This window comes from Labrus bergylta, chromosome 15 (genome assembly GCF_963930695.1).
Source record: "Labrus bergylta chromosome 15, fLabBer1.1, whole genome shotgun sequence".
NCBI classification, from domain to species: domain Eukaryota; kingdom Metazoa; phylum Chordata; class Actinopteri; order Labriformes; family Labridae; genus Labrus; species Labrus bergylta.
In genome coordinates this window covers 7,287,704-7,313,782 of record NC_089209.1, presented here as the reverse complement: position 1 = coordinate 7,313,782, position 26,079 = coordinate 7,287,704, and the positions used below count along the sequence as shown (strand labels likewise).

The 26,079-nt window shown below is 39.3% G+C and overlaps 1 protein-coding gene across 2 annotated transcripts; it reads right to left on the bottom strand.

Moving 5' to 3' along the window:
• Positions 1-3,943: 3,943 nt before the first annotated feature.
• Positions 3,944-25,725, bottom strand: scara3 (scavenger receptor class A, member 3). 2 transcript variants are annotated; one of them, XM_020639947.3, is made up of 13 exons: positions 25,426-25,725; positions 25,222-25,342; positions 15,498-15,533; positions 14,749-14,790; positions 14,314-14,433; positions 11,775-11,855; positions 10,683-10,801; positions 9,835-10,079; positions 8,657-8,876; positions 8,352-8,440; positions 7,150-7,342; positions 6,499-6,676; positions 3,944-6,277 (listed from the first exon to the last, which is right to left on the bottom strand). In XM_020639947.3, exons 2-13 carry the CDS (start codon positions 25,226-25,228, stop codon positions 5,790-5,792), a joined length of 1,818 nt encoding a protein of 605 aa, XP_020495603.1. In that variant the 5' UTR covers positions 25,229-25,342; positions 25,426-25,725; the 3' UTR covers positions 3,944-5,789. The 2 variants fall into 2 exon arrangements, with proteins under 2 accessions (XP_020495603.1, XP_020495602.1); XM_020639946.3 differs by having other exon boundaries at positions 25,222-25,725.
• Positions 25,726-26,079: the final 354 nt, after the last annotated feature.

Sequence of the window (26,079 nt, the reverse complement as noted above, 5' to 3'; positions counted from 1 at the left end):
TAATGAAAATGTTAGCAGTCAATGACTCTCACGCACAGATACCTGCATTTTCAAAAATACTCACCGACGTGTGGACTCGGCTTTAGATTATTGTGATAAGAAGAATGTTCTTTAACGTTCCCCAGTTCATTACTTTTACACGGCCCTTTCTCGCCCAACAGAGATGTTTAATTCAGAAGCTCATTACCATCCTAACATAGTGGGATAGCCAGCTAGCTTATATGCTAACCTGCCGTATTTTTCACCGTATGGAAAGGTCTGGGTTTCTGTCACTGAGGTTCCTATGTGAGGTCTAATAATCCAACTGTCTGTATTAAGTAATTTAATTAAGTAATTAAGTATTAAATAACATTAAGTTTAGTTACCTTGGGGCACTGGTGGTGCAGTGGTTAGTGCACGCGCCCCATTTATGGAGGCTATGGTCCTCCAAGCGGGTGGCCCAGGTTCAAGTCCAGCCTGTGGCTCCTTTCCCATGTCATTCCCTACTCTCTCTCTCTCCCTGATTTCCATCTCTATCCACTGTCCTATATCTACATTAAAGGCACAAAAAGCCCAAAAATAAATCTTTAAAAAAAAAGTTACATTACCTTTTAAACGTACAATATGAGGGGGAGTAGCACAGACAACTCCCATGATTCCCCACTAGCCTCTGCGTCATCTTTTGTTATTGTGTTATTGATTGAGCGCCCCCTGGTGGCGGAATTTACATATTGTATCCTTAAGTTAACATTGGTAAAGTATGTTGTACCATTTGTAACTTATGACTTTATGTCACCAAACCTACATAACTAGGGGAGTTTTAGAACTAAATTGTAACTTTTCTGTTTCTTGCCTTGTGGCTTTTTGACTAAATCTTACCAAACAGAGACTTTTTCATCATGTTGAACAATTGTTATAGCTTCAAACAGTCAAATGTCATTTTAAGAACTGTCATGTATGTTGTTTTTGGAGTCATTGGCAATGGACCTATTCTACCTATTTATGTATGAGGACATATTAAAACACAGCCAAGTGCAAGGATGACATCACTTCACAGAGTCAGCAGAAAGCACTGATCCTGGTGGGCGCGCTAGGCAACAAACCATTTACTCCGTTCCAGTACATCACAGCTACTCAATTCCCTTCACAGCCAACCAGAACCTGAAGTGTTCCTTTGGAGAGAGTGCGAGAGGTGTTACATCCTGGTCATTAATGATAAATTATGTAAGTTACAGCTTTCAACCCCTTGCTAAGCCCACAGGGTGAAAAATTACACATATATGAAGCGGTGAAATTAATTCCACCTGGGAAAGCCTAACCTGACGGAAGTTCCAAGAAGAACATCTGGCCTCATAGTTTGTGCTGGCATGGTTTGGTGTTTTCGACCACAGTTATAGAGCTCCATGCCCTCCTCTCACACTTTATACTTCACTTCCTTTGTCAAAGCAACAAGCTGCTCTGTTTCTCTCTGTACACGTTGTATAACTTTGGTGTAACAACTTCATTGTGCTGTTCCACCTTCACATAACTCTACTTTAAAGTTAATGATACCTTTTCAGAACACATGGAGTGAATTCAAAGCAGAACGATAGCAACAATGCAGTTTTTCTGAGTCTAGGATAACAGATGCTCAGCCGCTATAATAGGTAGAAAACAATAATTAAGCTCCTGCATAAAACCCCCTTCAGTGACCTTTGGCAGTTGTATGGTTCTCAAATATACTTTTCAAGTAAGCCTGTGGTTCACACGGCAAACCAAAATTAAAAAGCAACTCCAGCCAATCCAAACAGGCATCGGTTACCTTGTTCCTTTTCCAGTATTACTTATGCATGCAAGTTCATCAGGACCGCTGCTGAATGACTACTCTTTGAGCCTTGGGTTGTGTGATCCATCAACCTCAATACAGACTTTCTTGCTCTTCACCTGACTTTCTCCTTTCCCCCTTTTGATACTATGACCACTGATGACCTATGCAGCTGAATTTTTCGAAAGGACCTTCTGGTTTTATTTTGTACTTCCACAGTTTAACAATTACTACCTTTACTTCCATCCAATTTAAAACTCTACAAGTCTACACTCCCTCCCGCCAACTACGCTCTGCCAATGAAAGGCGTCAGATCCAACCCTCACAACAGGGTCCTAAAACACTAACTAGACTCTTCTCCTCTGTCGCCCCCTGGTGGTGGAAACGAACTTCCAAACTCCATTTGATCTGCAGGGTCCCTTTGCACCTTTAAGAAAAAGCTAAAGACCCAGCTCTTTCATGAACATCTACTGTACAACCTTAATGATGATGACGACAATGGTTTTGATATTATTGATGATGATGATGATGATGATGATAGTAACGACACTGGTTTTGTTTGATAACTACAATTTTTAAGATGGTTTCTATACTGATTAGAACTCTCAAAAACAGCCGTCAATGTTGTACTTTGCCTCTGTGCAATGCCTGTCAGCACCTGCGTGTCCGATCAGACTTATAGGTGTTCGTTTGCACATCTTTTCTAGATCCTTGCACGTCTTGTACCTACTCTCTGATGTACTTCGCTTTGGATAAAAGTGTCTGCCAAATGAATTGTAGAATTTTACCAGTGAAACATTCAGTCTTGGATCATTTTGAAGGTTAGTTCACCTTGCAACGTAGTTAAATGCAGAACAGTGATTTAGACCAAGTAATGATTTGTAAATCTCCAGTCATTGGTCATATTTTGTGACTCTGTCTGTCCCTCTCTTCTCTTGTTTCTTCTATTTTTCTTCCATTGACTCTTTTACTTTCTCAGTTTTCCTTTTTAATGGCTGGTTGTGGTGACATCTGTTATACAATTTGGTGTAAAGCAACTGTCAGGGTGATATACGGCTCCATATGTGGGGATAGTGGTCCACATGACATCACCCTCCCCACATGTCCAAACAATGAGACAGATTGAATGATCTACAAAGTGAGAATAAATTAATAAAGCAAAGACCAATCCTGGATTTCATCTTAGCCCTATTTTATTGCTTCGCTGATTAGAAACAACAGCATTTTTTACACTTTTGCTTCAGGTTTCTGAGGTGAAAATGCCAAGTGCTTCAGAGCAAATGTTCCATACTCATAACTAACGGTTATAGGGATTGCAGGAATAAGGGATTTGGGTGGATTCTTGAAGGAAGTTTTTGTTGGAGATCAGGTTCCTAACATCCCACAAGGCCTGTCATGTTCCAGCACTGAGAAAGGGAAGGAAACACAGTGAAGAGATCATTCAGAAGGAGATTGGTGCTGTCGCCACAGCCTGCTGCAGTTCAATCAGCTGTTTTCTACCACAGCACACCTACATGAGCCCATTTCAGACATCAGCTTTTACAGAGGGTTGATTTATCCAACTGAGGATGAAGATAGGCCAGCACACTCGCTCAAACGCCAAAAAGTTTTAATTCATCACAATCACAACCTTTCAAACAGAGATCTTCTTCAGGTGATAATTTGATTGTGATGAATTAAAACTTTTTGTGGCATTTGAGTAAGTATGCAGGCCTCTATCTTCTTGGTCAGTTTGATGTTTTTGCACTGCCCTCCACATACTGTATTTGATGTGTGTATAACTACCTAATTTTTCTGACAACTCACATTGAAATAGTCACAAAAGAATTATCAAAGGGGAAATAATTTCCTTTACATGCATAAAATGTTATTTTGCAGTATCAGTATCACTACTTTGGTCCTTTTTTGTGTAATTGTTGACAACATTTCCTCTTCAAAAAGCTGTAAAAAGTACATCTATAGGGTTCTTTTTCTGTACGTTGCATGTTAAAAAAACACATTGTAAACCTAGACAATCGCATAACTTTGACTTAGTGGCAGCAAACCTCAAAATCTTATGGGAGGGGTCGACATGTGTTTTGGATTAATATCCACTCCCTTTCCTTCTCAGGGCAACAATAGGACTCTGCTTGGAAGTACAGTAGTACACTTAAAAAGAGAAAGATTGAAAAACAACTTTAATGAAGTTCAATGCAAGCCAGTCGCATCTCATTACAACAGATTTACAAAAGTAGTATGTTTCCCTTTTTGTAGAAGGTTTTTTCTTCGATAAAAAAAAAAAGATTATAGATAGGTCATAAGAAGACTCAAACCCTCTTTAAAGTCATTGCTCTGCTTTCACAACTTTTAAAAAGTAGACACGGTTCAAAATGTAACAATCATGTTGGGTAAGGCAAATAGCTACTATGATGTTCTTCACTGTATTACTTCACATGTTTGCGAACATACATGAGTGATATTAATGGGATTCATGACCATAGCCATTAAAATATCAGGGGATAGTTCACTATTTTGTTAGATAGCCGTTTTTGCTATCTTTCAAAGAGATTTAGTAGAAGATGTATTCAACTATCATGTGTTCATGTGGTAGGGACATAATATGAGCTTAGCATAGCATAAAACAAGATGCTGAGAGAATAGCTAGCTCTATTCAATGGTAAATAAATATTCCGAGCAACATTAAGCCTCACTGTTTCTCACGTCGTGTTTTAGGTTGTTAAGCTTCTTGGAGATGCTTCGCTAAGATTGGTTAAACTAGCGTCTGACAAGAAGTGGACACATAACATATCTCCAATTTATATAACTTTGGAAATTCAGGATCGAGGTCTCGTTCTGCAGAAGTATTCATGCTAAGCTAGGCTAATCAGAAACAGAGAGAGGTATTTTTCTAATTAATCTCTTAGAAAGAAAACAAATAAACGTATTTCCCAAAATGTTTCACAAACGAGTAAAAAAGTCAGCAAGAGACTTATTTACATTATACCTAGATACCTTTCTGTCTTTTTTTCCCTTTCATCCAACCTCAAGACAATGGAATCAATGTTGTACACAATTTTCAAAAAAGGGTACACAAGAGTGGAAACTCAGAGGACAACAATTCTGCAACTTCCCCAAAAATAAATTGTTAAGGACGGTCTCACTCAGCAGAAGAAAGAAATTTTACAGAGTACCTGCTCCGAAATTCCAAACTATACCAAGAACTAAATTAGGTTTTTACACTTAGAGAACCAGTAAAGTGCCATCCATCAAGATGTGTCAATATGTACAAATGCTCAGCAAAAATGTTTTTACCCATATAATAGTGCATGGGAAAACAAAAACCCACAAGTAGCCTGAAAGGGAAATCCCCACTACTTAAGTCTTAAGAGGAGCCCTTTTATTAATCGTGGTCATAGGGTTTGGGTGGCTTGACACCAGCCTCAAACACAGTCTTTGCTCCCTATACATTCAACTTGACCTGACTGTCATTAATTCATGTATTATTCATTCCTATTAATTGCTTAATCAAAGACAAGTTGGTACATTACGAAAACTCATGTCATCCCCAAATGTGCAGGGCTTGATCTACTTGCGTATTCTTTGGCTTTAGTGCCAAGGAAACACTCATCCAAAGTAATGAATGAGGGCAGCTTTCTCCGACATACCACCATACAAAATGTTAAATCTGTTTAAGCATAGTCATATTTTGGCCGGAGATACTCATCCCTCTCACTTCGGACCAAAGGTTCAGCTTGTGGCAGCAGTTCAGTTGTCAATTTTGTAGACCTTCCTCCCTAGTCTTTCCTTTCAGGCATTCCTTTATTTCATGGAAAGCTTTTTTTAAAGCCTAATTTCAAATTTGAATAGTTGGTATTTGTTCAGAAATTCTTGAATGTGTTGCATAATCCCGGAGAGGTGGATTTTACCGTCTCCAGTCATAATGGAACGGATTCCCTTCTCTCAAAAATGCTCAAGCTTTTTATAACCATAAAAATCTCCCACAGAGTCCATGTCTCTGTCCAACAGTCTACTGTTTCTTGAACCCAGTAGCAGACGTCACAGCCCGCTGCTGGATGTTTCTGTCGTGGGGGTATGGCAGGCCTGGTGGTCCAGGGGTTCCTGGTGGTCCTGGTGGGCCTACTGGCCCTGGTTTTCCCCTTGGTCCTGTTGGACCAATGATTCCAGGTTGTCCTGCCTGACCCTGAATCCCTGCTGGTCCTCTTGGTCCTGGGCCACCGTCTGCGCCAGGGGGGCCCATATCACCCTTCTGGCCCCTCTCCCCACGTGGTCCAGGAAGGCCCTGAGCCCCTTTGGCTCCTTTGCTTCCCACCGCCCCTCTATTGCCAGCAGGCCCTGTTTCACCCGTTACTCCTTTGGGACCAAGAGAACCCTTCTCTCCAGCAGATCCTCGGCTTCCTATTGGGCCTCGGTCACCTTTGCTCCCAGTCAATCCCATTGGCCCTTTTGAACCGGTCTCACCACGGTTCCCCTTGGGCCCTGGTGGTCCTGGAGCACCTGTTGAGAGAGGATGAGTTTGTTAATAAAATTAAGTACTATTTTATTTATTTTAACACATGGGTTGCTCAGTATTAGAGTGGCACATTTACTTAGTGCATAGGTGACTACAAAGTATGGACCCTAATCTGCCCAAGATGCTTTGGCAAGAACCTTGCACAGGAGCTTGAAGACATTGGTAGTGAAAATGGATCAATGTTAAGTATACTGTAAAGATATACCTTTTACTATAGTAAAGTTCTTTATAAGCTGGATATGGTGAACATCTACGAGTTTCATTTCCTCCATCACCATGGAGAGGTTCCTAACATCCACATCCAGTCGGACATTCAGCAACATGTTTTGCTGCCTTAGTGTGTCAGCCAAGTGGAGTAGTAACAAGACTGTGTTGTTCAGGTTCTGCAAAAAAAGAGAGGGGGTTAAAAGGATACATGAGGAAGAGGAAAATCTGGAGAATAAATTACAGAATGATCTTCTTGGCAAACTGTAATATGTGTCATATTGAACAAATAAGCTTAATGTAATGGAAATTTACAAACTTGTAAGGGGTTAAGGTGCTGTAAATAACAATAAACACTCTAAGGTTGTATCCTGTGCAGACCTATGTGTTTATCCCTGTTGTGTGTGTGTGTCTTGAAAAAGTTTCTCCAAAAATACTCAGAGACAAATTTGTCATTGTAGGATCTCTATTTTTTCAGATTTCCACCACACTAAGCTAGGCTAACCTTTAAGCTAAATAAAACCTCCAATGAGAGACTCTTTGGGAGGTAAAAGAAAAAAATCTCTAATTAAGAACCTGAACCCTGTGAAAGCACCATTGGTTCCACCAAATTATCCTAGTCCGTGAGGAAACGCCACCATTATGTGATTACCTGTAGATCTTCTGTGTGTCTGCTCAGGCGACCCTGGCAGGACGAGCTCTCAATGTTGATGTACTTGTACATGCTCTGCACGTGGTTGACAGTGGCATTGATGCTAGAGGAAATTGTATCAATCTCCATTGCGATCGAGTTTAGTCGACCATCCAAAGCTGAGAAACGCTCACCTGTCCGGTTCTCATAGTACCTAAAGAAGACATTGAGGAAATGTGTTTGAGTTTGTTTATATTCGTTGTGCGGACATCTGTCATGTTTGGGGTTTCGCCTCCTATCTGAGATTAAACATTGAGTTCCAACATAGTTCACTGTGTTTTGAGAATTGCTCTTATGGTTAAAATTAGAATTTGATTGCAGTTTTGGTCATTATTAGTTTGTTTCAATCTAAACAATCCATCTATCTATTATCCATATTGTTTATTCCATTTTGGGTTTTGGGGGGTCGCAGCTGATCCCAGCTTGTACAAGGCAAAGGAATACTGTAAATGCATGAGAACGTGCAAACTCCACACAGAAAGGCAGCCAACTGGCCGGGGATTCAAACCAGATACCTTCTACAGTAGTTGAAGGTGACAGCGCTAACCACTAAACACTGAATGACCATCATGCAGCTCTGACTATACCATAGCAGTAAATATAGTACATGTGTTCCTCAGGGAAATGCATAGCAATACAAGCTTATTTTCATTAGATAACAGCATATACTGTTGGTTTATGGTAGTGCTACTGCAACAGTGACTACCTCTACTAATGGAAATCTTTTGAACTTGGTCATACTTTGATTAAAATGCTTCTTCTTTTATTCCATTGTTAGGGCAGAAAAAAATCTATTATGTAAGATTAATCTTTTCTATGAATACTTTTAAAGATCTTTTTATAAACTGCCCTGAAGGAAAACAGTGTAGGATCATGTAAACCTGCTAGAGTTTTACATGACCTTTGACCTCAGTTGGAAAGGATAATGGACATGGCTGGTGTATCCTGTTCCCCTATTTATTTTGAGTTGCTTTGGTCTGTTGTATGTGATCTAACGTGACACATTTCAGGACTTCCTGGAATAGGAGATTTTGTGCAACAATGGGACTGTTACCCTTGCTACAGCATAAAAAAATAAATGAATGAAAAAGTCACTGTAATAGTAGTAACTAAATGCAAGTCAACACATTGTTCTCGTTATGTGCCGTGACAGAAAAGCTTACCTGGAATGGTAGTGAAGGTCATGCATGTTTTCCTCATGTTCATCCATGAAAGATGTCACATTGTCAAGCTGCATCTGCAGGTTCATCACCTGAAGAAAATAAAGTATGTTGGATTTACTTTAACATTTCTTATGTGACTATAATGTCGTATTTGACATGCTGGTAGTAAGAGCATGTGAGAATCTTTATATGAAGGCTTGTCGTTAATAAATGGCTGGTGATGACAAAAGGAAAATAAATCTATTATTCAATAGATTTGACATCTGTTTATCTAAATTTCACTTGAACACAATGTTTGAACTCACCTGCTGAGTGAGGTCATAGTACACCTCATTGGACGTGGCGATTCTCTGGTGATCTGCTACGATGTTGTTTTGGAGGAATCGCATGTTTTGTGTGGTGCTGCTTGTGTTCGACTTGATGGAGGTCAGCACTCGGCTGTAGTTCTGCCAGTCGCTGGTTAACTTCTGGAGGACCAGAGTCTCCTCATCTGCTTTTCTCTGCAGGGCGTCAATCCACATGGTGCTGGAGAGCAGACGCAAACACAGAAAACATTAAATTAAGTGGATTCAACTTTTAAGTTGTTCACATACTTTAGCCTTTTTTTTTTATCTGTTTGCTATATCTTTCTACTTATAAATTAAGAAGCACTCAAGAAGCATCGGTGTGAGAAGTTACTTTATCCACCAGTTCTTTAACATCTATGTTAATATTTTACTTGCATGCCTCTTCTATGCATAAACAAGATTTGCTAAAAAAAAATAAGCTTTGATTACATTGCGAAAGAAATCAAATTGTATGGTGTAATTTCAAAACAACTCCAAAAAAGATGGATGATAATCTCCATTGGTCACATTCTACCGTACGTTTACATAAGCGTAATGTGTTACAGCTGTGCCTTTTCCAAATGGGGAATCCCAATTGTTTTTCTTACTGTACTTTCCCTTCATATGGAATTACAAGGATTGTCAAATGTTTGCAGTTCTGGCAAAGACTGTGGCTTTTTTTCTCCTGTCAGCTGCTGATTAAGTCTTTAAAAAGCAAGGTCACATAAAGGTCCCCGACACATGTACAACAATCTCAACAATCTAACAATCATGATAATATCATAGCTCGAGGTTAATAGAAACGTATACTGTAGGAGTGTTAATGTCTTCAATGCATACCTGTTTAAACATTTTCATCAAAAAACTGTTTCCAATATGAAAACAAGACACTGAAAAAAAGAGCTGGATTCAGAAATGACTGACTTCAGATTTTAGGACTTAAACTAATTCTTGAAATATGAGGAAGTTAAATATAACTGTTGTTATAAGTGTTTGGAAAATCTGAGTTTCCTAACTATATTCCTTACTTTCCACAACCGATAATGCAGCTTTATCTTTACTTCCATATTAAGGAGAAAAGTCAATATCAGTGTTTCAGTATAAAAGAAGTTCACAAACTATCCAGTATCCGTCTCTTCCCTGCATTGTTTTATCACCTGAGCGACACCGTGGTGTTGACTTGATATGCTGTAGCTTTGATGTCGTACTGATCTTCAGTCAGAGTTTTCATTTTCTCCTGAGTTTCTTCGATCACGTCCTTCCAGCCCTCAACACGTTCCAGGTATCTTTCCAGTGACTGGTTGAGAAGTTTAATGGACATCAGGTGGTTTTGTATGTCACGTGTTAGACGGCTGCTGGTGGTCTTTAGGGTGGTCTGTGTCTGGGAGGCCTGGTCCAGGACCTGAAGGGTGTAGATAATGAAGAAGGAGGGACTAAGGTTTTAGACAGTTCTCCGTTATAAGATCAAATGTGACAATTTGTTGCTTTTACCTATTTTTCAGCTTTACCCATTAAATATCTTTGAGTTATAGACTGACAGACCTAAACAAATTCAGGGTTATTAAGATACTATTTTTCAAGATAAAACATATGTACATTATATTTACACATTCTGCAAAACCTTTAGATTTTAGGATCAGAATTTTGTAGGTTTCTGATTGTAGTAGCAGAAGTATTGACCACTAGTGAAAACTGCAGAATGCAATCTAGCAACCTATCCAGTCATTTAACAGTGATTTAGCTTGAATTAATATCTGCCTATGAATGCAGCCAATTACATTCCCCGTTTAGATGTTTTAATTCAACAATAACTATATTTGCTCCTCAAGTTGCTGTAGTCAGATTACAGATAATGTACTGCACGGAGCAGAAAGTCTTGGCCTGAAGTCCTGTCCTTCCACTAACCGCTGGCTACACCAAAGCCCCAAAAAAGTGTGCGCCCAGAAACTAAATTATAACAAACTCAGTCGATGGATAATGGGTTCAAGGTTTAACCATTCATTACCTGCTCTTGTCCTAAAATCATTCTCTGGATGTCTTCAAACTCTCGCTTCAGCCTGCTGATCTCCTTGCTGTACAGAGTCACATCCAGACAGCCTGAACAATTGGAGGTGGAGCTCAGATCTGATTGGTGAAGTCAGACGAAAGGGATTAAAAAAACAGTTCTAGATCCCTGCATATGAGTATCAAAACGTCTGGTAGCCATCTGTGTGTTTGAGGAGAGATAAGACGATCTTTGACCTTTCGCTAACATCAATCATCCTCGCTAGTCACGATAATTAAATGACCTTTAAACTGGCTTACTCGCTGGCTGTCATTGTCACAAAAAAGGTTGTGAACATGTTGTTGTAATGTGTTATTACCTGTCATTTGGCGTGATATTGTTAAGCAGTCTTGCTTAACCTAAGTTCTGCAGCTTTAGCTCGCTTGAGCATTATTTCAATAACATCACCGAGCAGCTGAGACAGAAAAGTTTGCGATAAATAGCAGCATTCTCTTAAACTCAGATTTACTAAATGATATGAATTGCCCTCATCAATCTAGTCTGTCAAAATGTCGGAAGACCTTCACATTTTTTTTGCATTGTTAAAAAATCCCTGAAAGACAGGCAATATTTGGTCTCTGATCTCTAAGACCTACAAACCATATTATTTTTAATATAATATAATGGCATATAAATTGCTGTTTAAGAGCTGTGTAATGAAACAATCAAAAGTATTTTTTATACTTTAACATAACACAATCTACCTATTTTTTTTTTTCTTCTACAACTTATTTTGGGGTTTTTGTGCCTTTACTGGAGTGGTTAGAGTTGTAAATCAGGGAGAGAGAGTGTGTGGGGAATGACATGCAGGAAAAGAAGTCACTGTTCCGATTCAAACCCGGGCCATCCGCTTCAAGGACTACAGCCTCTTTAAATGGGGTGCGCAAGCTAACCACTAAAAAGTGTTTGAACTAATGCACAAATAAATCCTGAAAGAACTTTTTTTCTGTGTCCATAAGTCTTTCCATTGTCATGTTCACATCAACCTTCCCAAACTGACTCAATATAATAACACTCACTACTATTTCTATATGACCCATTTAGCTAGTTTACCTTCTATTCCTTGCTGAACGCTGTTGATCTTCTTGCTGTATACGGACTCCTCCTCAGACAGGTTGTCAACTTTCTTGAACACTAGAGAGACAAGGAAGTTGCAAGTTGTGCAACAGTGTTGAAGGATTTGTGTTATAGGATGTAAGCACATTGCCAGCTGCTGTCAAAGCCATGCCAGAGTTTTGTTAGTTAGTGTAAATAAATGTGGAGTTACACTATTAGCTATTAACTATAAAATGTTAACAGAAACACGTTTCCACCACTACTGGTCTTTTAATAGAGAAAAAAAGGGTGGATGGTTTTGATTGAGTCGATATAGGAATGATTAACATGAGCAATAATTTGGTGTTAACAGGAATTGTAATTTAAGCACAGACAAAACATGTAAAGTTTTCTTTTGCTAACAAATAAAACAAAAACCCTGATGAGTGATGGTTTAGCCAGCTGGCCAGGTTCTTCACTCCATGTACATGTAGATTTCCCAAGAGAGCTATAATAATTTACTGTGTGCGAGTGTGAGTTTTTCCTGTGTATATTTGTGTATACGTGTAAGGTGTAAGTTCATATAGTTTGGGTTGCAAACTTTTTCAGCGTCCGCAGGCCTGACTCTGGGGATTAATGCTGGGCTGCTGGTCCGTGCTGTGTTTGCATATATAAGTGCTCCCACATGCGTGCTTCACATACCACCTGCTCTACTGTATTAGCTGCTGTGACAGTGATGCTGAACATGGCTTGTGCTCAGCTTAAGACTCGGAATAACTGAACTTCATAAAACATCTGTATAGACTGTAAATCAGTCGCAAGAGATTCCTACAAATCTATTACCAGCAGTATATGTTTTTATTTCCTTTAAAAGTGCAAAATATTATCATCCAAATAATATATATTTTTACATGAAGCAAGCTTAAATAATGACCTTTAAAGTGTTCATTTCAATTGTGTTCCTCCACTAATGTTGGCTGAAGAATCTGTTTTGATTTTTTCAGATGTTGGGCCGAGAACAAGAAATCAAAGGTTACTGTTTTCTGTTTTTCCTTAAACACACGCATAGTTGGGAGCTGCAGCCAAGTTCAATATGTTTTCTGTTTATATTCTGAAGTTTCTAGGCTTTGGTGCTGCACAGCTGTGCTAGAAGTTGGAACAAACAAACTTTGTTTCTGTGTTTAAATCGTTATAAAATAGCAGGGATTCAGTGTGCGTGGTGTGCAAATTTGTATTTGTGATGGCACACATTACAAGTGCAATCAATGCTGAATGAATTTATCAATCAGATAAATAAATATGCAGCTAAACACATCATGTTATTATTATTGCAAAGATCTTCTAGCATCTATCTGCTGGTATTACCTTTATCAAAAAGGTATTGTACAGCATAGTAAAGGCAGTCTGAGAGGTTATACCCAGGGTACCAAAAAGGCTCCAGAACTGAACTTGCTGCTAGTTTTCCAAACTACTGTGAGCATGAAGTAACTAGTTGAATGTTTAGCATTCACTAAAGATGTTTTACAGATGTTGTGGATGGAAAAGTGTGGAAACTAGAGTGCACACATCCAAGCAAAAGTGCATCGGGTGCAGGACAAAACAAAAAGTTTTAACTGCAGAAAAAAGCGAAAGGGTAATTTGATAATCTGTTACCTTACCTACCTGCTACCTTTAAACTGCAGCTAGCATTCAAACACTACCTACATGACATTACATTAGCCTACACTGAATAAATGTTATGGATTCCAGGCTAACATTTTCTTGGAGTTTTAACCTTTTCTTCTGTATTAATCATGGATATCAAATGGTAGAATTTGCACTGTGCATTGTGTTTTCAGTTGCTGATAAAGTGGAAGTGGATTGTCAGAAACCCTGAATCTATATGACCCACAGCAGTTTGACCTCACCGCAGTATTTGGGCCTGAGAGTGACGTCAGATGAAAATGGGCACCATGTGAATCGGTCAGTTGTTGGTTGCAGAAGACAAAGTTGGGTGATCATGCACACTGTGTCTACTTCTTTCCCGTACAAGTGAATTTATTAAATGCCCCCCCCCACACACACACACACGCACAGACCAACAACATTACAACGCATGTTTCTGTACATGTGTACCTGAATACAAGTTTGTATGTGTGTTGTGGGATTTTAAATCACTCTACCAAGCCTCGCCCCTTTCTTCTCCCTGAGACCCCCTAACTGTTGTAAAAGACAAAGATTTACAGCTTTGAAGCCCAATAAAATGTGATTGTTAATTTGAAAACCATCTGTTTGTGCTGAGCAGCTGTCAGGATCAACATGGCACGCAGGACCCAGGAACAGAGTTGTTTGATTTATGGGAGTTTTAATAGTCTGTGTTCTATTAAGACACACACCGTTGAAGAACAGTAGAGAGTATTTTATGTCTAGTGTCAGCATTAATGAGTTGAATTACGTAACCAATCCCAGGGCTGTTGATGCTGTTAACTGAAGATTCATTGACTCCAACTTGATATAAAGAGCTGAACAATAGAATCTAGTTAAGAGGAAGCACTGAGACTGAATAAATGTGTCTCACCGAGTGATGCCAGCACTGCCACAGTGATGATGAGGAATGCAACAAACACATAGAGGACTTTTACAGCCAGCTGTAGAGAGTGGCCCTGCTGACACCTCATACATCCTCCTCTGCTACGACCTGGAGGAACAATGTACAGATACATTTCATTTGTAGGGGTTAATGACTTTAATGCAAAAATTAAAAATCAGATAAACCACATTTATTTTGATCATTTATCTTTGCAAAGATTAAGTAAAAGCATTCACTAATAACATTACATTAAGTGAATTTTACATGGCAAAAGTACACCATGGAAGTTAAAATATGGTCTTCATTCACAAGCCGTGCATACAGACACATGAGCCATGTGTACACAGTCATAGATGTTGGAAAATACCAATGAATGTTGGTTTTTTTGTTAGACATTTGTGTTTATTTGTTCTTGGCATTCACCTCTAAATGAAGGCATTTCCTCCTCTCCAGTGAAATCCTCCTCTGAAAAACAAGACAAGGAAAATACCTAGTGGTTAAAAAATATAGGTTCACTTAAATTTGAATCTTTTTATCTGTCATGAGGAGACATCGATCTCTCTATCTGACTCTCTGACGTACAGCCAATCACAATGTGCGACATCATCATATCATTCAAACGCAGGCCAAGGACCTTGAGCAGATCTGGTACCTACACTGTCTCCAAAGTATTCCTCCTAAAAATGACCTTTGTTTTTTTTTTTTTTACAGTATTTCTTATTAGTTATATTTATTGTCTAATAATTTATATTAAAAGACAAGACACAACATGTGAAAATGTATGTTTTCATACAGTAGTAATGATGGGTGTATGTTTCAACTGGCTAGCTTATATTATTAGTGCTAATTTAGCTCTGGCTGTACAATGATGAAATAAAGAATGGACCTGAGGGGGGCGTGAGTTTTTGAGATAATGTCCTGGCAAGACACCCAAACAAAATTTATTTTAAAATTTTCTTTGCCTTTAAGATGAATTTGAAACCTTACAAAGAAAGAATCTAGTTAAGACAGCTGAATACAAGCCGTGCACAACATTAAAGTGTCCAAGCTTCATGTCATGCATCGCTCCTTTATTTAGCTGCACATATCGAACTCAAATGACAGCACCATATACACATGCTGCTGTAAATCACATCAAAAGGAACATTGTGTTATTTAGCTGAGGAACATACCTTTGAAAAGCTGGTTCTCGTAACCACCATAGTTGTCTGCAAAAAGAGAGAGAAAGGGAAACAAAACAGACATTTTTTGAAAATGAAGCTGACACACATTAATTCTACTGGAGCCTCAGACAAGTTTTATCACCGTTGTGATAAATCATACCAAACAGCTGCCTCACAGTCCTCCACAAACCATAAACCCCTTAAGTTGTGAGGATACTTTCTCTGCACAAGAAAGAGGGAGGGTTTTTGTTCTTCTCATAGTTTTTCTCTAAGCTGAAAAGTTTTAAACAGTTCTTAGTTTTGTGTGTTTTGTTTCTGGTTGTGTGTTCAAATTCATGGCAGACCATCATCACACTAATGCTATAGGAAGATCTTGAGTAAGAAGCAGGACATACTGTACACAATGTAACCAGAGGGCCTTTATACCACAGAGGGCAGTTTACTTTCCCAGAATTCAACATCATTCATAACTGTAAGTAACAGCATGGGACTTCATACAACACGTCATTAACTGAACACCACCCAAAACTTGTTCCCAATCCCACACTTGAGGTGCTGCAGGTGTGGTACTCGATGTTTAGGAACACTCAGTGGAGCTGTCGGGGAGGCTGTAATTTCAGGAAACACACAGATATACACTCACACACAGGGGGAAGGTTTGGCAGGTTTGTTGAGTAGCTGAGGACAGACTGTGGGACACTTTACCATGGTGCCGTGTTGATACAGCCAGAGGAGCTGGCCTTAAAAACCAACACAGTGTCAGACTGAGCTGTCAGACTGTGAAAATATTACAGTATGAAGCCATCTGTTTGGTCAAACATGTTCTTGAAGATTGCAGAAATGTGGAAAAGGGGGTTGACGAATACGGATGTGATGACATTTTAAAGGAATTTTTCATCCAAAATGATGTCATCCAAAATTCAATCAAAAAAACTTATGGCACATCAAGCTGTGTGCGTGATACATAATGTGTTCAAAACCATGTTTACTAAGAAATGGCAGAGTAAAGGGAGTCTGAGAGGCAATGCCCACAGTACAAGAAGGCTCCAGAGCTGTTTGCTGCTGGTTTTGATAACTTCTGTGCGCATGAAGTAAAGATATAACTGTTTTGAAATATACACAAAATACTTGTGCTACAATGCTTTTCATCTACTGATAAGTTAAATACCCTACACATGGACCTACGTAGGTGGCATCGAAAACCCAGACAGCATTCCAACCTTCAGCAGGTCAAGGCTCCATTCATGTAAACTCCAGGTAGTGACCTCTTTACCCTACCATAAAGCCCCTACTGCCCCCCCACAACTCAACCGTGAAACCAGCTGGACAGCAAGAGCCAACACATCCACGGGGTCAACTGGGAAACTTCTTTAACCAGTTAAGATGAAGTAGCATTTGAAACAAAGTTACCATACATAATGAAATATCAACGCTGTACGATGACATTTCTGTGAATAAAGAAATGTTTTGGGAATTTCAACGTTTTTTTTCCTCAACCTCTCGCTGGGGTAAAAATCTGGTAAAAATGGACTAAAACTACAAAGACTGGAATACCAAAAAAAAAAAAACGTGCCGTCAAAACCAGACAGTCCAAAAACCGTGACCAAATACCGAGGTACGTATATGGGCCATGGGCAGGCGGTATTGTTGCATCCCTAATGTGAATGCTCACAGTCTTAACAACTTCAAAATCTTCATGTGAGACTGACCTCCCTTGAAGAGCATCATCATCATCATCGGTATAACCACGACGCATTTCTATTTTTAATGTAAGTGAAAAATTTAAAATGTATTTGATTCCATTTCTCATGCAAAAACAATACCTTAAAAAATATCTGAAACCAGTTACTAAAAACCTTAATTCATTTAAAATGTACTAAATGGAAAACCAGTTCCTTCACTCCCTGTCTATAAGAACCAAGCTAAATGTAACATAATTGGATAGGTGATGACACAAACAAGGGGAACTCTAATGTTTGGTTTCCCACAAATTTGCTTGTTTAAATATAGCTTAAACCAAATGGCACTTTGCAGACGCCACGATGAGGTGAGTGTTTATGTCATCCGGAGGTGGAACAGCTGAGGTCAGGTCTGGGTGGACGAGTCACAAAACACTGATGCTGACATAATGATGGAGGGAGGGGAGAGGGGGAGGAAAACAGTTGGAGAGCTAGAGGCTTCAACCTACTGAAAAAACTCAAAGCATTTTTGTTACTCTGCAGTTCTAAAGGATAAGAAGAAGTTTGTTACAGCTACAGTTTTTACAGTATGAACTTATTTTAATGTTGTGGAGTTAACTCAAATTACACCCTTTAGTTGGCTCATTTTTATAATAAACTGAACAACCCAACTTTTACCCCAACCAGTCATAGCTTCTTATATCTAAATAAGTTGATTTGAGGGCAACGATTTAACGATGTTAACCACTTTTTTGGTGTTTTTCTGGTGTGCTCTTACATGTATGGGAGTCATTTGCAATATATCTCATTTGTTGTTTAGGAATGAGGTCATGTCCAATACACTGGAGTCAGCATAGTGACTAAATAAAAGCTTTGTGAACACAGTGGAGCAATTACTGCAAAAGAAAAGAGAAAACATCAAAGAGCTAAACAGAGTGAATACAGTATTATACCGTAAAAGGTTAGTTTGAAAGATCCCCTTAAGACCCTAATTAGCTTTAAAAAATAAAGATTACTAACACCTGCTCTTTTTCTCCTGGATGAGTCAATAGGCCACTACTTGCTAGCCTGTTTAGAAACTTGATATGCAGATGATGTGTTTATATTCACTTCTGATGACCCAAGGTTCCCCAAAAAAGCTTAAAGCTACTTTGATGAGTTCTGAGCTGGTTCTTGAAACAGACTGTAATCTATATACTTGCCTCTATATGAGCTACAAAAGTAACTAAGACCATCAGTGTGAAGATTGACTATTTCTATGTTGTTTTTTTCATGCATGAAACTGATTGCTATGGGGTAGGTGTCAGGCATAGGTACAGCCTCTTCTTGACATTTTCTGCTGCAAAGACTTTCAATGAGTTTTATGTTTGATCATTTTAAAGAGAGCAGTATAAGATTTTAAAAAACAACTTTTACTTGTACAGGACAAGATCAGCTATAAGAGATAAGAGGTACCTCTTTGTCCACAGAGGGCACCAGAATTGACACAAACTGAAAGTTCTTCACAGGAGCTTTTAGTGCTTACAAGTTTGAATCACAGAAAAATAAATGTAGTTTATGTATGTAGTCTGAAGTTTTCAGAGATATAAATGGTAATGGTAAACTCATAGCTTCATTTTCCAGACAGTAGTTGCAGACAGACTAAGACTAGATTATTATCCAGGAGTTTGAGTAGAGTTTATCATGCCCCTTACTGGTCTAAATCCTGTTTCAGACTTTCCCACCCTGATTAGAGTACATTTCTTTGGGCAAATCAAATTCTTGTCATTTTTCGAACATCTGTGGCTTGAAAATGTCCAGATTCAAATGTCTGGATGTCAGCACATCCTTTGCTTTTGGAAGCTGAAATTTCTAAATAACTCAAATCAGAACCCACCCACAAAAAAATCTGCCTGCTCCTCAGTCATGTTTCTCCTCCTTCACCTCCCTCCCGCTCCTTTTTTTCTCTCCTCATGTTTTCCCTGCTCTCTGTGGAAAAAAACCTCATGTCTGTCTCGTTAGTGAGGAAGTGGACCAGTCCAACACACACAGAGCAGAACTTAACTGACAGCAGCACAACACGCCATTACCAGGTCACACCTACATGGCCATGCAATGGGGAAACATTGGAACTACTGAAACCTTTATTTGGTTGAGCTCAAATCAATTGGAAAGATTTTTATTTCTCAAAGTTAAACATTGGTTTAGTTATGATTAAAAGTTGTGAGTCATTTTCCTTCAACAATCCCATTGGTAGGATAATTGCAGCGAAATCCACATGGTGTAAACAAACATGGTGCTTCCGCAACATGCTTTTCTTTCCTGAAGTGGGATCAGATTACTCCAAACCACCAACACAACAAGATTCCAGTCCTAATAATTAAGAATATTGTGTTCTTCTATCTCTAAACAAAGTTTATGAAGGGACGAAAACACCCTTGAAGGAGCAATCATTAAGATATCTATTAAATTCAATCAGAAAATGACCTTACTGTATCATCAGACAAAAAAGAAACATGCTATGTTGAAGTGAAGCCAGTATGTTCTCCTTCTAAGTTTCCATTCTGGTCCTGAATGCTCTGGATTTGTTTGGACAAGAGAAGGTAGGTGGTTTTAAGGAACACCCACATAGCCGTTTTGGACACCCCCTAGTTTTGCCAAATTTGAGACCAGTGATCACGATAAACCAGCAGGTGTTGCATCGATGGAAGCGGGCAAGAAAACTGCTTCAGATATAACTGATTCTACCCGACTTGAAAAGCCTCAGCATTTTCTAATAAGCTCCGCGAGCAGAAACGTTGTAAAACTTTCAGTTTTGTCACTGTGTACCAACAATTACTCCCAACAATAACAATATCAATTCGCCCTCTCCTACTCACAATCGTTTGGAACTACTGGGATGCACCACTGACAAACATTGCAACTACTCTATCTTACTTACTTTTATATTCTAAACATGTTTTTGTCCTAGCAGCTAAGATGCAAATCTAAATCCTACCATTGATGGAGACTTTTTATTTTTCAGAATTGGGGTCTATGCTAGTTGCAAATTCTTTTTTTTTTTTTTATCTCATTTGCAAAGAACAAAGATCATATGGTGGGGCGTTAAGGAAAGAGAAAGGTTCAGGCTAAAAAATAGGATAGCGGTAGCCAACTAGGTGATGTTTCAGTCCTGTGTATATGTCCACAAGATTTCTGAATCCAGAGTGTATGTGCAAACAAGCAGTATGATGAATAGTAGATGAATCACAGATGTCTATGCATTGAGCAGAATTCCAAGACTATTCTCCTCAAATTTATTAGAGAACAGTGTCAGGAAGCTTACAGTGAAAACAGATTCTAACAGTTGCCACAATATTTAAACTTTCCCATTCACAAGCTGAGAAATTGATTCTTTATAGAAGCCTGTTCTTGAACTACTCAGTGGAATTAAACAAAACTTGGATTTATTTGCTGCGTAGATTCGTGCAAAACAGGACCAAACAAGCCATGTTTTCTTGGTTGTTTATGTAGACAGTGAGGCACACTGAAGAGGGAAAAATTGACTTGCAGTTTGAATACACATTCAGAGCTGAGAGAGCGCCCTTTCACTGAGAGAAGAAGAAAATATGCTCCAAGGTTGTTTGATCGGCATGGAGCGACTTGAAAAGTGTGGGAAAGAAAATTGTGTTTCCAAAAGTTTTTTTTTCCAAAGGATGTAGTACTGATCAGCGGATAATTTAATAGAAGTTCTACAAGGTCAGGAAAGAGACGATATTTTTCTATATTCTGCCAGGAACAGTTTTTGTGACAAGTTGTATAACACCACTTTGAAGTTCACACCTGGTTCTAGATGTTGTAGTCAACCTGGAAAGCAGCTGCTTTATTCAGAGACTGAACTGAAAATATAACTTGTATTCTGCTGCTATAGCAACAGAAACTTCATATGTGATTGTTTAACTACATCTCAATCCAAAACCAGTTGAAGATTTCAAACCAATCTTCAACTATTACAGACTCCACTCTTCTGGATTTGAGTTAAGATTTTGGTCTTATAGCTTTTGGGGCATTAGCAAGATCCAACGCTGATGTAAGGTTACAACGCCTCGGTCACTATCTGTATTACAGTTTATCCCAAAGATCTTGGACCAGGTTAAGATCAAGGCTCTGTGTGGGCCAAATTTTAAACCCCAGATTGGTCCTGGTTGGCACAGTAATGTAATTCTCAAATTGTTGGAATCACAGGATTGAGTAATTTTACTGAATGCATTGGCACAAATAAGCATAACGCTGTATTCAAGGAGACATATAAAAAGTCGTTTAGATCATAAATGTATCTGGAAAATGTTTACTGAGGGAATCAATCAAGTGAAAAGTATGGTTATTCTCACATCTGGCTCCATACAATCCGACTTCTCTATGCAACTGGTGCAGTTGCCCCCGGCTGGTCTTTAGAGAGAATGCGTATTACAGTACCTTCAAATGGGCCTTGTTTTTAAAACCGAAAGCCTTAAGTACTTCTTACATTCAGTCTTTGGTATGAAAGAAGTGGATGTGAGTATTACTTACAGATTTAGCCATAGGGATCAGGATCATCTCCACCCACATGGAGTCACTTCCCTCCTGCCTCCATCCTCTTTTACTAAATGACCTTAGGTGTTTGTGAACACAGCGCCGTTTCTGAGTCAGCCAACAATAAAACATGACCTCATGTTTGTTGTTCCTCAGAGGTTGGTCCTCCCTGTGGATCTTTGACTTTCTGGCCCTTATCCTCCCACCTCCCCCTCCCTTTTTTTATTCTGAAACTTCTCTTGTCCCGTATGCTCACCATATCCCTCCTTAAGGAAATTTAACATGCAAATAGAAATGCCATCTCCACATAAGAGGATTCAACATGCTTATCTGTTCTTCGCCCTCATTACTTGGTTTCAGTTAATTTGACCAGAAAATTCCCCTCAAGAACCTCGGCAAAAACCCCAGCTTTAAGTGAAACCAGGAGTCACAAGATGTTCCCTGCTCCTGATAGGGGTGGGGGTCTTGACCACATCTCGTAAAGCCAAATCAGCCTCTTTCCTAACCTCTGTCGACATCCAAGTCGTTTAGGTGCCCTCTGACTGGAACGTGTGGTCTCCTTGCAAGACTATAAACGCCTGGAATGTGTTGCGAGCCGAAGTTATGGACGAGCCATTACATGAGTATGCTCTTTTATTGTGGTTTGGCAGTGAAATAGGAGAAATTCAGAAATTCAATAAACACGATGCCATGAATGCATCGTGTTTTCTCAGGAGAAAATCGCTTTTGACAGTCAGGCTTGAGAAACAAAAGAGAAGCCTGGTTCAGTTTAAAGTGGTATGCAGTTTAAATTAAAAATGTGAAGAAGTCCAGCAGAAACAGTCAAGTAATTAATCCTGTGAGCACAAATAAATGAGAACGTTTCACATTGCATCCAGAGAGAATAAGTCAATATAATCATCAGTTATTATATGTAGCCTACTTTTTCTCCTTCAATCCAATAAAATGTTTTGACTGAAAGTTTATAGAGCTGCCACAGCAAAAATGGCACTGAAATCTGCTTTCGTCTTTCCCTCCCAAGTTTCTCACTCTTTCCTTTTCCTTTGCCAGACATACACCTGTCTACTCCCCCCCCTCCCCCCCCCCCCCCCCCCCCCCCCCCCCTCCTCTCCCCTCACCTCCTCTGACTTTCCTCAGCTCTCGAGCGCCGTAAAAAAATGAATGAGGCAGCATGTTTTGTTCTGGTTGGACAGGGCTGGACCTGGAAACCACATTAACAGACCTCCTGTACTGTTTCGCTGAGAGGTGAGAACTGTACGTTAATGGAGTTAAGGAGCTGTTTCGTCTCGTGGTCGTTGAGATTGAGCTGACTTTTAAATTACATGTACAATCATAACACACTTTGATGTGCATCTTTCACAAATCCCAATTTACCATAAAAAGTGATTTAACGTTTTATGGTAAATAACTACCATAAAAACTACAAAAAAGGAATGACAAATAAGAACCCAACCAAGACAAAAAGAAAATAGAAACTACATTTGGCAATTGTAATACTCAATTTAGACTGTAATTATGCAATGGTCTTTCAACACATTAATTAATTGTTCTAAGTTTATTTAAGAATCGTATTTATTTGAAAAGTAGACACAATGTCAGAGCACCAATTCAAAAACCTATTTTTAAGAACCAATACCATGCAATACTCACTTTTTGTAATGTTTTCGATGGTGTAGTGAAAGTTTATTTTGTCAGGGCGATACTCATTAGATGAGGCTAAAGACTGTTTTGCCCTTCTGCAGAGTGTTTTGACCAGATTAAATACTCAAAGTTTATACTTCCATGATCCTTGTTTTATGAGGCATCAGATAGCCAGGCTGTTGGGTTGCACACCTATTTTAAAACCTCCAAATTGACAAGCTTAAATGTTACCACAAACCCTCTTGATCCATACACAGATTGGTGACCTGCACTGGTAACAGAAAAGTTTTGGACAAAGGTGCCCTCCTGAGCAGCACATAAAGTTGGTTGTCTCCGATGTTTGCCTCACTGAAGTAGATCGTAACAGTGCTACTCACAGCTGGAACCCCCTGTTTGCATTTGCTTGTTTTAATATGGCATTGTATGTCGACATTTCAACCATGGGCAAATGAAAAATTGACCTTGCAATGTGTGCCAAACGCAGCATAGTTATTGCCTGTGCTCTTTCAAAGGAAGTTGTAACTCTTCTGGAGCTCTTAATATATGAAAATACTGACTTCCTTTTCAACTTGACAGCTAGCATACCTGTCGCGATGCAACGGTTCCTCTTTGTATGATAAGCTAGGCTAGCTAAGAGACAGCTGCATCCCCAAGATTGATTGACACATGTACAGACAAATCAGTATTGAATTTTGAATCGTGGCGCTTTAGCGATGTTTTTCTATTGGTTAACGACATTGATTAGCATAGCTAAAGACAAGTCAGTGTTGCAAGTATGTGTATTGTTTTGGTCGGTTAAAACTAGGACTGCCTTAAAAGTGTTAAAAAGTGTGTTAGTGTTTTATAGATATTTGTAAGGACTCGAGACAGGGAACTTAAAAATGGGATGTACCCAGTCAAATCAGGACTTATGGTCACCCTATGCACTACCCATGTTTGAAGGATATCGTCCTCCAAGTGGGAAGCCCGGGTATGACTCCAACCTGCATGTGTTCCCGCACTCTCTCATCCCTGTTTTAGAATATCCATTGTCCTATCAGCAAAGTCATAATAAGCCATTTAAAAATCACAAAAAAAATACTTAAATAACAATTTAAGAAAGGAGAAACCTCCAAGTTTTAAACGGTCTAACAAGAGCGAAGAATACTCCAAGACTTCAGTGAACTATAAAACATTCATGCATGAATTCATCATTTGCCAATTAGAGCTGGAAATGAAAGTGTCAGCACATCTTTTTAAGCTGCTACCCTACATGTGGGACTGTTTCTCCCCCCCCAAGCTCCCCCTCTGTTGTCCTCTGTTTCTCTCTGCAACCGCCCCTCTCTGTAAGCCTTCCACTCCTCATATTGTACGTCTGGGAAACATGTACGAGCCCCTGCCCTCTTCAAAGCTGGTGGCAGCTCTCCTTTCATGGCATGTTGTGAAAAAGCTCAAATTTAAATGTTGTGTTTTCCCTCACCCTTCTTTAAAGGGGGATATTAAGTCAATCTGCGGCAGACTGGCCCGGGCTGCAGAACATTTTATGTTTCATGAAATGTGGACTGTGGTTTGCACACACACACACACACACACACACACACACACACACACACCCATACACACACACATAGAGATTTAAAGCTGACTGATCACAGTTTCACGTCCAAGAACAACAAACTGGTACTTTCTCAGGATCCACACTGCAAAGTTTTACAGCAGATGAGAAGCATATGTGGTCGCTGCAGCCTTGTGCAGGTGTATGCATGCATGCCAAAATGACAGATATTGTTCCTGTATACATTTTCAGTATTTATATTACTCTCAGCATACGCTCTACATTTTTGCATGTTTGCATCAAATGATATAGGAGATTCAAGCAGAAGAAACCAGAGAAATTATTATACCTTTCATGTTTCCTCTTTGAAGAATCCTTATTAGACAACTTGTTCTTGACTTGCTGATGCTTGATGATGCTTGCCACACTATTTGGTGGTGACGTTTGGTCCTCTTCACCTTTTTCCCCCTCTAAATAAATGTCCAGGAAGAGCAATATTAGTCAGCAATTTACAAAAAAAGAAGTGTGCCAAAAAGTCCCAAAAATGTCTTACTTCCACAGATTTGAAAACTCAAAACAAGCAAAAAAACTTTAGGTCATCTAGTCGCCAAAAAGCTATTCCATATAGGCAAAAAAAATATGCAGTTTTGCAGCTTAAAACAATCCAATTTCTAGACTATATGAAATATTCTTGAAAAGTACATCAAGGAAGGAAATTTAGAGCTGGTTAAAGCTTCCATTAGGTTTTGAACATGTGTGTTTGCCTGCAGCTCTCTGGCATCATCCCTCTCCAATCCAGAGCCTGAGGAAACTAAACCTCCTCGGACAGAAACCATGTGCAACTTTAGAGAGTGAGAGAGGGAGGGAGGGAGGAAATGGAGCAAGAGGGGATGAAGAGAAAGGAGCGGGGGAGGTAAAGGGAGAGAGAGAGAGAGAGAGAGAGAGAGAGAGAGAGAGGAGGTGGGAGTGGAACAAAGAGACTGGAAAACGATGGAGGGAGGGACTGAGAAAAATGAAAACAGAGAGGGAGGGAGGGTCCATGTGTTCTGTTGGAAGTCAGTTTTGTGGCTGAAGCTAATTGCTAACAAATGTTTGAACACTGTGGAGCAAGCACCTTGGATATCTGTGACCTCGGTCTGCAAGAGGGGAAAATAGCTTTTATGAACACACACCTTCAGACTCTTATACACACTATAACACACACACA